Source organism: Sorex fumeus, unplaced genomic scaffold (assembly GCF_029834395.1).
Source record: "Sorex fumeus unplaced genomic scaffold, SorFum_2.1 ptg000098l, whole genome shotgun sequence".
Taxonomy (NCBI): Eukaryota; Metazoa; Chordata; class Mammalia; order Eulipotyphla; family Soricidae; genus Sorex; species Sorex fumeus.
In genome coordinates this window covers 71,508,376-71,524,130 of record NW_026606155.1, presented here as the reverse complement: position 1 = coordinate 71,524,130, position 15,755 = coordinate 71,508,376, and the positions used below count along the sequence as shown (strand labels likewise).

The 15,755-nt window shown below is 48.3% G+C and overlaps 1 protein-coding gene across 5 annotated transcripts in view; it reads left to right on the top strand.

The window, feature by feature from the left end:
- Positions 1-15,755, top strand: part of LOC130041170 (dehydrogenase/reductase SDR family member 4) — a 330,800-nt gene that overhangs the window by 310,668 nt on the left and 4,377 nt on the right. For 3 of the 5 annotated variants that reach the window (XM_056133216.1, XM_056133215.1, XM_056133213.1), the window contains exons 1-3: positions 6,746-6,919; positions 7,829-8,006; positions 12,951-13,052. In XM_056133216.1, the coding sequence (XP_055989191.1) occupies positions 6,789-6,919; positions 7,829-8,006; positions 12,951-13,052 (411 nt within the window). In that variant the 5' untranslated portion in view covers positions 6,746-6,788. Of the gene's footprint in view, positions 1-6,745; positions 6,920-7,828; positions 8,007-12,950; positions 13,053-15,755 lie in introns of those variants that run through there. The other 2 variants (XM_056133214.1, XM_056133212.1) reach the window with 1 other exon arrangement.

Below are 15,755 nucleotides of genomic sequence, written 5' to 3'. Positions count from 1 at the left end.
ACTGGTTAAAAAAAATTTAAGGTAATTTAACTATAGCCATCCATGTAAAACATTTGACCCAGGGTGCCAATGTATTTTCAGCAAACACAAAATACGTATACATTCAAGGATGTTCATTATTGTTTGAAACAGCAAAACACTGGAAACTACCTAAAGGTTCGTCAGTAGGAGACTAGCTATATAAATTATGGAGTCTCCACACAATGGAATACCTCACTGCTATTTTTAAAAGGGAGAGAGAGAATAAGGCAGATCTATTGTGTACCACTCAGAGCAATCTCAAAGAATGTATTTTAAGAAGTGAAAGAAAGAAGCAGGGGGAAAACAGAAAAGAAGCAAGCCATCTGAAGGACAGTATGTAAAGTGTCATTCCATTTGTAGAAAATATTTTTCAGGGGAAAATGAATAGGGAACTTCTGCAAAGATGCACAAGACCAAGAGCTGCAGGGAAGCAGATGAAAGAAAAATAGGGAAGAGCTTCACTTTTCATTTTATAAGCTCTATCTCATTTAAAAATTATGAACAGGGCCAGAGGAAACTCTCTGAGTTGGTTGGAGAGCATACTCAGTGTGCAGGAGTCCTGGATGGAACCCTAGAACTGCTGTGTCCTCCAAGAACCTCTGGGAGCAACCACAGAGCACTGAGTCTGGACTGCCCATGAGTACCACCAGGTACAACCCAAAAATATAAAACATGGATTTCTATTATTTCTATCTTTTAAACAGTAGAAATTTTAATATTTTTAAATGCCGAGACCTCTGCTAGCTTTCCCACCATCCCAGGTAAGATTCACCTCTTGACTAACTTCTCTGCAGCCTTCTTTTTTTTTTTTTTTAATTTTTGCTGCACATCCGGCGTTGCACAGAGGTTACTCCTGACTCATGCCCTCAGGAATTACTCCTGGCGGTGTTTGGGGGGCCATATGAGATGCTGGGAATCGAACCCGGGTTGGCCGTGTGCAAAGCAAATGCCCTACCCACTGTGCTATCGCTCCAGCCGTGCAGCCCTTTTTTTTTTATTTAAACAAAGTTATTTACAAAGTTGTTCATAATAGAGTTGTCTCAGGCATACAATGCTCCAACACCAATCATACCACTAGTGTACCCTTCCTTCCATTAATGTTCCCACCCACCACCCCAAACCTGCCTCCTCAGCATTCACAAAATAATTTACTCGATATTGCTTATTTAAAAAGCCAAATAGAGATATCAAAAAATAGATAGGTGAAAGTGAATTTCTGACCATTGCTATATCTCACAGTGGTATTACTAAAGTCATTGAGGATTTACTGAGCTGGTTGGGGCTGGTTGAGCCTTCTCTGTTGTGGTTTTCATTCACTGATGAGTGTGGTGGGCTGCTATGCAACTTTCCCATCAAAGCTGGTGTGCTCCTACTGGGCTGTCAGTACAGTGACAGCCCAGTAGGAGCTGGACTGTTTGTTTATATGCTGGAGGGTGTTGTTGTGGGGGCTACTGGACCCCATTCCGAGAGGATGGCAGAGATTTCAGGCCCAGAGATCAATCGACCTGGCACGATCTGGAGGCTTGGCAGCTTGATAGGGTTCAGTTGTGGACTCTGGGAGGCAGAATCCCCTCCCTTTTGAGTAGGAGCCTCCATGCCCGACAGGCAGGAAAGGAAAAGAACAAGTCCCAGCCAAATCCCTCAGAGATTCACAGGAGAGCGTAAGGACAAACATTCACCCTGAGCACAGCAGAAGCATAGAAACACAATGAGGAAGGCTCAGAAGCCCACCAAGTTCAATGAATGAAAACAGTGACACAGAAGGCTCAGCCAGTACCTACCAGCTAGGTGAATGCTCAGAAAATAACTGTAGTGACACCATGGTGAGGAAATTTAATGAGCTCAAAGAAACACAGGCACAACTAGTCAGCAAAGCACAGAAAATAGGAGAATGAAAATTAAAATCACTACAATCAGAAATGAAGAGTATGGTGGGTGATACAAAAAAACTCAATAGAAGGTCTGAGCAGCAGCATAACACCAGCTGAGAAAAAGATTGAGGAGCACCAAGATGAGATGGATGAAACCTCTAGGGGGGGAAATTAAAAACAGAAGCTAGGAAAAAAATTCTGAAAATAAACTTATATCCTTTCATATGCAAAGCATGTGTCCCTGACCAGATTTATCTCCCTGGTCTCTCTAGTTACTTCTTTAAGAAAGAAAAGCACACCATATTTTATATTCATTGTATTTTGCATGCTACTTTCTGATAAATTACTTTTTAAAATACTAAATAAAAATGCCCTTGGTGATATTTTTAGTTCCATCCCTGGCACCACATACGGTCCACCAAGCATCATCAGGAATGACCCCTGAGCACAGAGCCAGGAGTAAGCCCTGATGATAGTGAAGTGTGGCCCAAAATCCCAAACAAACAAACAAACAAAAAAAAAAAAAACATTCTGCCGCTAAAAGTAAATTCGCAATTCAGAGGAAGTTAATTTCTGTGTCTTTTATTCCCCAATTAGGGCAGACGAATCAAGTGTAGCCAGTCCCCATACATAGCAGGTCAGTTTGTCCTGGCTCACTCTGACTTCACATATGGAAATAAAAGTGCCTATGTCACCCCACTGGTGTCATTCAGGGAAAGTGGCAGGAACCACTTCGCACTGGTCACATGTCTACCAAGACCTGTGGCCATGGCAGGCTCTGACTTCTGTCGTGATACTCCAATCAGTGACCAGTCTGGGATCAGTGTCCAATACATAGAAAATAAACTCAGTGACAAATCTTGGAGTGCTGCTGCAAATGCAAAACTTCAATTCCACCCCAGGTGAGTTTCCTTCAGAAACACTCCCTAAAGCAGATGGAAGTGAGGTTCCCAATGACAGAGCCATTTCTTCAAGATCTGCAGTGAGGAGATGCATACAAGAACAATCCCAGTGCCTGTTAGCTTTCCCATTACAAAGAGACTCTGACACAGGCATGCATTTCCCCCTAAGAATTCCCATCCCATCTTGAACATTCCCGTTTGAGGAGGAGTAGGGACTGGAACCTTCCACCCTTCTTGCCTTTCCTCTACCTTTTTCTGTTCACAATCTCCTCCCTCATGTTCCTTGTGCTGGCCCAAAGAAAATGGTATTGTTATCTGGCTCTGAGGTCCAGGGAATGGCCAGCAGAAGGGAAGCCGCAGAGGGTGATGGGTAATTGAATCAAAGGGGTCCACTGTATGGTAAAGGCTAGAACAGGACTCTTAGTGATGAAGTTAACCTCGTCTGAGTAGATGTTGACTTGCAGTAACACATACCTGAAATTTATATAAGGTTAACTATAAAAGCATTTTTATTATTAAAAGTTAATAAGAATTATGCAAAAAATTAATTTTGGCTAATGTTCAAAATAACAGTACCAAAGATCAAACTTTCACCCACGCAAAGGACAATGACCAAGCTCAAATGTCAGAATTTTCTTTCCGGGGCTGGAGCAATAGCACAGCGGGCAGGGCATTTGACTTGCACGTGGTTGACCGGGGTTCAATTCCCAGCATCCCATATGGTCCCGCGAGCACTGCCAGGGAGATAACTCATGTTATTCCTGAGTGCAGAGCCAGGAATAACCCCTGTGCATCGCCGGGTGTGACCCAAAAAGCAAACAAACAAACAAAATACCCAGAATTTTCTTTCCCCAGAAATGTTCTTTGGGATGTGGTCTCCCTCTCCCACCCTAGCCCCTGGACCTGGCTGTCTGCCTATGGGCAGTCCCTGTAAACAGATCAAATACGCCCTGCAGGCCTGTGCCTTTGCACCCAAAGCCTGAGAGGCCCAGCTCTCGTTCTCCCACACAGCCTCCCCCAGCTCCCAGGGCAGATGCGGAGCGCTGGGAAGGGTTCCCACAGTGCATTAGCCCCGAGGAGGAAGAGGAGCATCGTGCTCTCCAGTGTCTGCTGTCAATAATTCATGAGGTTCAGACTGAGGGGCACCAGTCAGAGAGTCAGTTTTCCTGGACGTGGGGGAAATTAGACTAAAGCTCGTTTATCTCATCAGGATGTGCTGAGTACCAAAGCTCAACGGCACATCTATACCCGCTCCGCAGAGGAAGACACCATAAATCTAGCCTGGGCCTCACATCCCCTTGTGAAATCTGAGTCCTTTTTTTCGCTGCCCTGCTGCCCTACACATCTTCTAAGTGACTCTTCAGCAAATATGGATCCTACGAAACAACAATCACCAGAGTTTGAATTTCAGACCAGAATTCTCTTTCCTCTAATTCTACACACAGGTATATCAGGTTGTCAAACTTGTGGTTTTACCAACTAGTAACATTCTTCTCAGCTTATCCATCTTTTATCATCTTTTCTTAGTATTTTTTTTTTTAAGAAAAACAGGGCCCACATTTCATTCTCACCAAACTGTGCACAGGGGCTTGCCAACTCAGGGATCAATCTCAGGGCCTCCCATATGCTGGGCATGTGGCTTTGCCACTGGAACCAGGTCCCCACCCCCATCATCTTCCCTAAGAAAAAAGACTAACATTCAAGAAAAGGGGCAGAACCCTATCCCAGAATAAAGATCTATCTGTTAAGTTCAATATGCTTCTCTGAGAAATAAATCTCCCAAAAGAGACCAACATAGAATGACACACTGTAAAGATGCCTCCAGACCCTGTGCCAGACTGTCTTCACCGGAGCAACTCTGAGAGGGGCAGGTGAGTTTCCCTCCCCGCCCCAATAGAGCCCAGGCACCCAAAGACCTCCAAAACTCAGTCACCGCCATGCTCACGGCCGCTCTCCACAGGCTCGGACAAACCTCACCCATGAGTAAATCTGCTGTATGTATAATCAATCTAAACTTTAGAATACCTGGAGCATGCAGACACATTTCACAGCCACACGGCCTCTCATACTCTACATCACTGATGTACCAAGAGCAGCACACATTTGATAGGGGTTAACTAACATGTTAGTAATCTCTTATACAAGAGCTTAATGTCTCCAGGATGAAATACAACAATCTTTACACACTTTCCTCTAAGGAAACTTTATTGGACCATTTTTAGCAGATTATTCATAACAAGCAATATAAAATTGTTTCAGTTCTGCTTTGGGGCCACAGTTTGGGATTTGGGGCGGAGCACTCAAAATATGGTGGTGGGAAGGTACAATGGTGGTGGGATTGGTGTGCGAATATTAAATGTAATGAATTATTGTGATCAGCTTTATAAAGCACTATAGCACTGTAGCACTGTCCTCCCATTGTTCATCGATTTGCTCAAGCAGGCATCAGTAACGTCTCCATTGTGAGACTTGTTGTTACTGTTTTTGGCATATTGAATACGTCACGGGGAGCTTGCCAGTCTTTGCCGTGTAGGCGGGACACTCTCGGTAGCTTGCCAGTCTCTCCAAGAGGGCAGAGGAATCGAACTCGGGTTGGCCACGTGCAAGGCAAACATCCTACCCGCTATGCTATCACTTCAATCAAGCTTTATAAAATAAAATCACGATCACGATCATTTTGTTGTTCATCAATTGCCTCAAGCAGGCACCAGTAACGTCTCCTTTGCCCTAGCCCTGAGATTTTAAAAAATGCCACATTCAAGGCTCTTTCAGGGTTAGGAGAATGAGACCCATCATTGTTACAGGTATTTGGCATATTGGGTACACCACAGGGAGTTTGCCAGACTCTGCAGTGTGGGCAGGTTACATTCGGGAGCCTGCCAGGTTAATTTTATAAAATTTAAAAAATATATATGCTTCTCCTCAGGAAAATTATCCTATTGTCCTGTTCTTTTCTTTCATTTTGCTTTACCTCTCTCCTAGCCTTTGGAGGCCACTGGGTTAAACCAATTCAAATGCTGCCACTGGGGCCTATTGGGGCCCTTCTAGAGTATACCATAAGCCATCTAGATTTATTAATTCTCCCAGAAACCCAGGAGAGAGATCATTCCAGCTCACTTGGCAGAATTGGAGGCTGAAGTCTTGGACACAGAATTTACAGCTGGTGAGAACTTGATTCATCATCCACTCCAGCTTACTCAGATCAGATGAAGAGCCCAGCCTGGGGCAGCAACAATAATCACTATATGGTGTCAATAATTACTATGTGTTTCATTTACCCTTCACCAAACACTTTCTCATTCCACAAACACACACTGAATCAGGGTGAGGCTAAAACCTGGGTGATTCAGGAAAATGACAGTGCTTCCATTCTGTGTCTCCCCAGGTGGCCTGGAATCCTCTGGCCTCCCCACTACCTCTTAAGACTACTATAAAGTGCGCCTTCCTCCTGGCCACTCTGCCCTGCCAGGACCCGCGGCCTTGCACGCTGGTGACCACGTGATCAGAGCTGCCCCTCCAGGCCGGGGAGATTGCAGATGTCCTTGAGCTCCAGCGAAGGGCAGAGCCAGTGCTAAATCAGCGACTCCCGTCACATCTCTCTGCCCTCCAGCTCTTGCACCCTCACCTGGGTGGACTCCAGGGGCCAGTGCAAAACATCTGGCCTCCTGCAGGCTGCCGCCTACGCAGCCGCAGACTCCCTTGGAGCAGGAAGTCCCTCTGGAGATTTAGCTCAAAGTGCCCTGACGCCTCCCCATCCCCATACCCCTCCACGGGAGGCGGCGCGGGCAAGCTGACTCCCAAGGGAGACCCGGAGGACCCAGGGGGCTCGACGGCCGGGTGCCGGCAGGGGGCGCCCGCGGCCACAGCTCCCGGCGCGCGGGACGGGGCGGGGCAGCGGGGCGGGCAGCGGGGCGGGCAGCGGGGCGGGCAGCGAGGCGGGCAGCGGAGCCGCCGCGGTCACCTCCCCCCCGGGCCGCACCCCCGCTCGGGCGCCATGCAGAAGGCGGGGCTGCTGCGGGGCTGCTGTGCCCAGGTGTGGAAGTCGCTGCGGATGGCCAGCTCCGGGGTGGCGCGCCGGGACCGGCTGGCGAACAAAGTGGCCCTGGTGACGGCCTCCACCGATGGGTGAGTGCCGGCGCACCCCCCACCCCCGCCCGCTGCTGCCGGGAAACTGGTCCTGACCCTTTGTCCTTTACCTCCCGGGCCCCCTCACGTGAGAAAGAAAGTACCACGTGGTTGCCCGCAGCCCCACGCACCGCCCTGGCGCTAGCCCCTGCCTTGACCGGCGCTGGCCCCGCCGCCTCTAGAACTGCTGCCTCCAGCCTCTCCCAGCGCCTTGGCTGCCCCAGTCCACCGGCTCCACCTACAGTCTGGGAAGACCGGAAGCCCCGACCCGACCCCGAGTTCAGGGACTGTCCACACTCCCAGAAGCTGCCGCACAGGACACAAGCCCCCTGAGACCAGAGTTTTGCATCGCTCGGTGCACGCAGGCGTCCCTAGCCCAGCCTCTCCTCTGAGCTGGCACTTTGCAAGGCACCAGCTCTTCACAAATCTATTATAAAGCAGGAAGGCATGGGGCAGATGCACACTGTGTCAAAACCTCCACGCAGGGGAGGAGTGTGAATTAGCCAGAGGGCCTGCCTTGCACGGGCACCCCAAAACAAAAAATAAGGCCCTTGTTTGAGATGAACAGAAGGTATTGGGAGGGGTGAGACTCCTTCACGAGCCTCCTGTCCTGAAGGGGCAGCCACTGCGCACCAAACTCACTCCCTCCCAGGCCTGCAGCCTGTAAACCTGACCCCACTGTGGCACCTGGAGAAGATGAGGTCAGTTCCTGAGCACCATACCGTAAGAAAAATACCTGAGCGAGTGCCCAAAAGGTAGCAAGTCTGACCTCACTTAGACAGCACCACGTGCCACTAACCTTGCTCATCACTTGGTCAGACGCCTAGAGGTCATTCCCAGGGAGAGCTAGAATTCAGACCCTCTTTCTTCCCTGATCAGCTGAGAGTCCATGTCTGTCTCTGCCCACAGGATCGGCTTTGCCATCGCCAGGCGCCTGGCCCAGGACGGGGCCCATGTGGTGGTCAGCAGCCGGAAGCAGCAGAATGTGGACCGCGCCGTGACCACGCTGCAGGGGGAGGGGCTGAGCGTGACGGGCACCGTGTGCCATGTGGGGAAGGCCGAGGACCGCGAACGGCTGGTGGCCACGGTGAGCAGCAAGGCTGTGGGCACAGAGCCAGGGGGTGGCAGAAGGGAGCCGGTCTGAGCCTCCTTCCCTGCTTTCCTGGACAATTTTCGTGTGAGCCGAGCCAGCAGTGCGTTCCACGTCCCCGCGCCAGCCCTCAGTGCATTTGCATTTATTTGCATTGCTGTGTCTCTCAGAATAAGCCCACCAGAGAGTCCACCACGACTGCTTTACCTCATCCACCGTGTGATGCCATCATCCCCCACCCCACCCTCCAAAAAAGCAGCTCTGGTTCACCCCTAGTTCCCAACCTAATTGGACAAATGAGTAAACACAATTGCAAAATAGAGGTTCCACCCACAAGCTAACAGCCAGTGCCCTGTTCTGCAGTGTGGTCCCTGCAGGCTATAGCTCCCAGGCCTTATTTCAGCTGCTTACCTCACACTATTTGCCTGGTCAAGGTTGAGCTCACTCTAATCATGACAGAGCCAGGCCAGGATTCTTTCAGCTAGAGAGATGTGCCGGAGTCACTGCACACAGCCAGGAAGGGGAAAATAGCCTTTCCCCAGCATAGGCGTCCAGCCTTAGGGGCTCGCTTACACTCTGGGCTCCAGAAAAGTGCCTAAGCCAGGGTCAGAGTTGTGCTTGGCACCAAGCTTCCAGCTACACAAGGAAGTATGAACTTTGCACTTCCCGCAGGCTCAGGGCACATATCTTTTTTGTAAAGTTGTAAAGGGAGTAGCCAGGAATGGGAGGCACTAACAGATGGAAAGATGGATGGAAACAGCCTGAGCAGGGCCAGCGGGATAAGTACAGGGGTGAAGGCGCTTCCCTTGCCTATGGCCCACCCAGTGCAATCCTGGCACTGCCAAGAGCAACCCCTGAGCACAGAGCTGGGAATAGCCCCTAAGCACTGCCAAGTGTCGCCCAAACACACACACACACACACACACACACACACACACACACACACTCTTATCCCCCGCAAAAAGTAGAAAGAACTTAGAATTTTACAGTCTTAGAAGAAGTTGATGTAAAAAGAGGCAAGTGGACATGTGGAGTGATAGGGAGTTATTGCACTCTTAAGGAACAGTTTGATAGATGTTCAACTGTTCATTGGAGAGGGTACACCAGACGTGAGTCTGAGAAGGTTACTGGCCTGACACAAACTTCCAAACAGAGCCTGAGACTGGCACCTTGATCCTGAGATCAGTGACACCAGGGCCAGATTACTGGCTCAGCACATCATCATCCTGCCCAAATTACCACCTCTCACTGCGCCCAAGTGAGTGAACTACCTGTCTTCCAGCCCTGCTCCAGAAGTGGGGGCTCATATTAGACCTGAAGGAGGTGGATCGGGCAGATGGAGTAAGGTCGGGCCTACTCAGGCCTACTCCATCAGGCCTGCCTGCAGAGTGAGCAAATGCAGAATGAACAAAAGGTGGCCTTTCAGGATGTGCAAATGCCAGGTAGCACTGGAGCAGAGCTCTCACTGGGGAACTGGCTGAGCAAGATAGCTGGGCACACCTCCCCACACCTCATAGTGTCTCAAGGGAGTTTTCTTGTGGGAAGTGAGGTGTTGAGCAAGATGCAAATGGAGACTAGATACAGGCAAGAAGGGATTATAGGAATAGAGAAGATTTTGGGCCAGGGACATCAGCAGGGCCAGTGAGTTCTGGAGCAGTGGTATAGAGCCAGACTAGATAGACCTAAGAGATGTTTAGTGGGAACCAACCACGATTTCTTTTCTAAGCCAGTGTCAAAACATGGAAATTCAGTGGTGGGAATAAACAGACACTGGTAGAGGGTGTGGTGTGGCAATGTCATATGCAGAGAACCCTATCGTGGACTGTTTTATAAATCACAGTACCAAAAATTTTTAAAATTTGGTTTTTAATGAGAACTGGAGGGACACAGAGCCAAGAGTAAGCGCTGAGCACCACCAAGTATGGCCCCCCAAACCAAAAATATTAAATATAATGGAAACTGGAATGATGAGTCCAGAATGACCCAAGTAATTTGTAGGACCCGTGTTGGGGTAGAAAGGGAAGGAATCCTTCCTTCCCGTTTGAGACCAGCTCTGTTCCTGTCACCCTGCTGTGAGGGACGCTGCTCCATTAGCATGAGCATACTCAGCAGCCTGATCCGCTTCTGCTTCTGGAAGATTCTCAGTGGAAATCACATCAGCCGCTTCTCCACTGGTCTAAACCACCCTGGAACAGTGATCACATTCAGAGCAAGACTCCTGACACACCTGAGAGTCATCACACCTCTCACTGTCTGCAGCTCTTGTCTCTTGTTCGTGGAAACCAGCCTCCTCTCCTCTGCGAGTGGAGAGACCCAGAAGGCCAGGGAATAAGAGGCACAGCCGACGTGAAGAGGCACTCGGATGCAAACCACCATTTCCTCCCCACTGAGAGTACAGCACCTGGCACACTCTAACCTCCTCAGTGCTTGCCTGGGCACAAGTCCACAGGCGAGACTTCAGCGGGTCCAAGGGCAGGTGACTGGACTTTGTGCCAGGACACCAGAATTCAGAGAACGGATTGATCCTGACTTTCAAAGACAATGGGGTTTGAAATTGTGTTCGGTTTACATGTTGACAGCCCAGGCGTTCCTTCCTCTGCAGTGTAGGAAGCAACTGAGCCTCGCACCTAGTTAGCAAGAATAATTAGTTAAAACGGGAGCTAACAGATGGTACACATTGGTAATAACACCCCTCTGTGTGCCAAATCGCAAGGCGCAAAGTTGATTGAGGGCCCATTTAGCTCTGCTCGCCCAAGTCACCCAATTGCCAATTCTGGGCAAATGCAAAGACTGGTTTCAGGTTGGCAAATCGTTGGCAGGTTTTTGCAGCCCCTTGATTACTCCACCTTCCCCTCTGATGATTTATTAAGCAGTGGGAGTTTGTCTTTGTTTGAGACATTGCAGTGAGCTGAGATGTTGCCTCTTTGCTTTCCTTTTGAAAATCCCACTTTCCACCTGGAATCTTCTATACTTCCATGTCCCAAACCAGGCAAGGAGGTGGTAATTATTGGGCAAGGAGCCATGGGACTATTGGAAGCTCACCAGGGGCCTCTCCGGTCAACGCTCCCACATAGCCAGTTCCAGTCCCTAACCCATTTTCGAAGAACCCCTCCAAACCAACTCCCTGCCAGTTCTGACCAGGGATGCCCGGCAAAGCACACACCTACTCCCAAAGCCCAGATGAGCAGGCCTCATACCCTCACTTTGGCATCTATGAGCAATGAACTGCCCTGGGGTTCAGCTTCATCCTCTTCACCATGGGGACACAGGCTGATGACTTCAACCCCTCCCGAGGAGACTTTCTATGGTTTTGGGGTTGTCGGTTTTGGGTATTTTGTCTTTTGGGATCACAGCTGGCGATACTCAGGGGTTACTACTGGTTCTGCACTCAGAAATTACTGCTGGAAGTGCTCAGGGGTATGGGATGCTGGGGATCCAACCAGGTCGGCCACATGCAAGGCAAGCGCCTGACTCACTGTATTATCAGTCCAGCCCCCTGAGTTGTTGGTTTTTGGTTTGGGTTTTTTTTTAATTGAATTATCATTAATTACAAAGGTGGCAAAGTTATTCATGGTTAGTTCCAACACCAGTCTTTCACCCATGCCCATTTCCCTCCTCCAGTGTCCCCAGTTTCCCTCCCACCCCTCTACCCATACCTGCCTCCTATGTCAAGTAATTTTTTTTTTTTTTAATGTTTAGGTGCTTTGGATTACAATCCTGTTGCTGATAGGGTATCAGACATATCCCTTTACCTCCTTTCAGCACCCCATCCTTCTCCAGGATGTCCACTTGCCTTGATGGGTGTGTTTAAACCCAGCGATAGCACAACGGGTAGGGCATTTGCCTTGCAAGCGGCCAACATGGCCAACCCGAGTTCGATTCCTTTGTCCCTCTCGGAGAGTCCAGCAAGCTACCGAGAGTATCTCACCCGCACAGCAAAGCCTGGCAAGCTACCCGTGACGTATTCGATGTGCCAAACACAGTAACAAGTGTCACAATGGAGACGTTACTGGGCCCACTCGAGCAAATCAATGAACAACGGGAGGACAATGACAGTGACAGTTTTTTGTTGTGGGTTTGGCTTGGGGCCACACCCGGCGATGCTCACAGTTTACTCCAGGCTCTGCACTCAGAAATTATTCCTGGTGGTGCTCAGGGGACCAGATGAGATGCCAGGATCCAACCTGGGTTGGCTGCAATGCAAGGCAAATGTTCTGCGCACTATACTATTTTTCTGGCCCTTTCCTGGAAAGATGTTTAAACCCTTTCTGTTAAAATTATCTGAGATAAAGATAATTCCTTCACGATCTGAAGAGTAGGCCCTTGACGAAAATGAGAATAAAGGAGCCTCCCCCAAGGGAAAGTGTAAGAAAAGAGCCTAGTCAGAGAAAGACACAGAAGTGGAAAGAGGGGCATAGTGGAGAGATGAATCTGGACGGGGGAGGAAAAAAGTCTAGGAACTGGAGCAATAGCACAGCAGGTAGGGCATTTGCTGGCCAACCCAGGTTCGATTCCCAGAATCCCATATGGTCCCCTGAGCACCACCAGGAGTAATTCCTGAGTGCAGAGCCAGGAGTAACCCCTGTGCATCGCTGGGTGTGACCCAAAAAACAAAAAAAAAAATCTGGTGACTGAAGTGCTTGGGGAGCTTGGAGGGGAAAAATGTTACAAGGAAAAGAGATGTTTCTTTGACAGTTGTTCCTAAGTAGGAACATCCAGGGGCCAGAAAGGTAAGCAAGCACTGGTCCAACCCCCAGCATCCCATATGGTCCCCTGAGCCCCATTCCTGGATCGCAGAACCCACAGTAACCCCTGTGTTAACCGCTGGGTGTTGCCTCCCCCCCAAAAAAAGACTTTAAAAAATAATAAGGAACATCGGCATTGATAGAGAAAATGTCCTTACGACCAGCAGCCCTGACTCACACCTACTCCTCTCTCCAGGCTGTGAAACTCCACGGGGGTGTGGACATACTGGTGTCCAATGCAGCCGTCAACCCTTTCTTTGGAAATATGCTGGATGCCTCAGAAGAAGTGTGGGACAAGGTAAGGGGTGATTCAAAGAGCAGAGGACAAGGCCTCAGGAATCACCAGTCTGCTTTTAGGATGCATTTGTCAAGTTCTAGTTAAATGTGTGAATCCTCGTCATTCGTCCTAGAGTGTACCTAGGGAAGGGGTGGCTTCCTTTCTCCTGCCCTGTTCTTTCCTTGCTGCTTCTCCCTATGGTGTCTTCTTCCATTTCCTCTTTGCCAGCCTCCTGCTCCCCACACTCCCATCCCCCACCTTAAGTCTTTCTAACCAAACTCCTCTTCCTGGTTTGTTTCCAACAGAGACATGGCAGCTAATATGCCAACAACTACTTACACGCATACACCAGCCGTCCCCTTTCAGCTGCCAAAGAAAGAATGATTTTCATTAGTTGGAAGACTTTCACAGCTAGTTAAATGAAATGCCGGTTCTCATGAAATGACCTAACATGTCACATTCTAACACACACAGACTTTGGGGCTGGAGAGATAGCACAGCAGATAATGCCCTTGTATACTAGTGACCCAGATTTGATCCCTGGCATCACGTAGAGTTCCCTGAGTCCTGCCAGGAATGATGAGCACAGAGCCAGGAGTAAGCCCTGAACACTGCTGGGTGTGATCCAAAAAAAAAGAGAAGAAAAGAACCCCACAGACTTTGAAAATAACTTGTGCTCTTTCCTTCTTACCTCCAATGTCAAGAACATCTAACATCCAGATGTCTAGATTCAAATGCTCTAAAATTGGCTTTTATGTGGCATGTTTAATTAGATTCTATTTATAGTATATTTCCTGCACTTCTGTCCTTTCCTTATAAAGCCTTAATTAACATATCTGTCTTTGTTTACTACCAGTTAATAGTCCCACATGATTTGGACATGCTAAATTTTTTTAAGATCTCCCTTTTTTTATTCTAATATCAATAATTGCTTAACATTGAAGTTTAAGGATGGAAAAATACTATAGTTTATCAGTATTTAACAGGCAGGAGGACCAAAGTGACACAATGTTCTTCAGTGAGCCAGTTCCTGATTGATATTCTTTCAAGTAGAGGCGAATCTTTCATGAGAAGCCTAGATAGAGACCACATAAAAAATCAGTTTTGAACTCATAATTTTTCTTTCGAGTTGACTTTTTTCTAATATCAGAGTACATCAAATCCAAGATAATCATTGATCTGTAATTGAACCTGGATTATTAAGGTCATTTGTGAGACTGCGGGGGGTGGGGTGCGGATTTTATTATGGACAGCATAATAGGCCGATGGGAAATGTTCAGGTTGTGATCATGGATGGAGGTGTGTAGGAGAATACCCTTATTCTGAAGAACTCATGGAAAAGAAGTCCAGGCATCACGATACCAGCCACTTACCTTCAAGGAATCTATAAAGCCTGATCAGGCTCACAGGACAGATGAGGTGGCAGGTAGACCAGCTGGCTGATTATGGGTGAAGCATAGCTGACTATTGTTTGCATTCTAATGGTGACTTTCCAGAAGACTGGAATATTCCAGTATAAGTTACCACAGGGGACCCTGGATGAGAATGTCCCTGCTGTACCGCGCATACCATTAGCAAGAGCCGTGCACTTTCATCATGAAGTGATTTTTTTTTTATTGCATGAAGCTTATGCCCAGCAGCCCCCAAAGTGTCTCCCCATGACCCCATATTCTAACAGATGTTCAGCCAAAGGCTAGAGAGATAGTTTAGTGGGCCAGCCACAGGCTTTGCATGGAGGAAGCCTGGATTTGGCACCACATGATTCCCCCAATCCCCTCCAGAAACAAACCCCCAGCACCAAGCCCAGAGCTGCTTCTCAACCAGGTGTGGCCCAAGAACAAACTTTTAAAAACATTTTTGGTAATAAGTAAATGTCCATCTTAACAGCCCATCTCAGAGAGATGGCTGGGAGCCTCTCTGTAGGCTCAGAAGAACCCAGAAGCCACACTTACCCCCGCAAAGCATTTCTCCCTCCAGGACACACCCAGGAGACCTACCATGTCCAGGTTCTCCTTCATCTGCATAAAGACATGCAGAAATCCAGCTCAAATCTAGGGAAGGCTGGAGTGTTTAGAATGATCTGGGCCATAGTTCAATAGTTAACTGCCTGCCCAGTTAAATATTCTGGGTTTTCTGGACATCTCCAAACTCCACAACTCCAACATGCCCGTAGTAACACACCAGCTGGATGAGATGTAGCACAAAAGCCAAACAATTTCAGCTAACAAAAACATGAACACAGAAGGCTTAACTTGTAACAAGAGTTTTGTAAACCCTCAAACAAGGACTTAATGTCCCCATGGAGAGATGCATCAGTGTTCACAAATTTTCTTCTACGGAAATATTTTCAAATTATTCCATTAGCCATTTAGTGGTAAAAAGCAATATAAAATAAATTATTATGGGCCTTCTACAGGAGCAGGCTTGCGGAGTGGTTGGGAAAATGGAGATAATGATGGAGGGGAGGTGAGAGGGGTGGTGGGATTGGTGTTGGAATACTGAATCCTTGTAACAAACCATGGTGAACAGCTTTGTAAACCACCATGTTTAATAAGTGGGAGGAAGAAAAGAAAAATAATCTGGGCCAGGGAGCAGAACAATAGTGCAGGAGATAAGGCCCTGGCCTTGCATGCAGCTGTGGCCGTGACCTTAGTTTGAATTCCAGGCACCTCCTATGGTCCCCTGAGTACCACCAGGAGTCATCCTAAGCACAGAGCTAGGAGT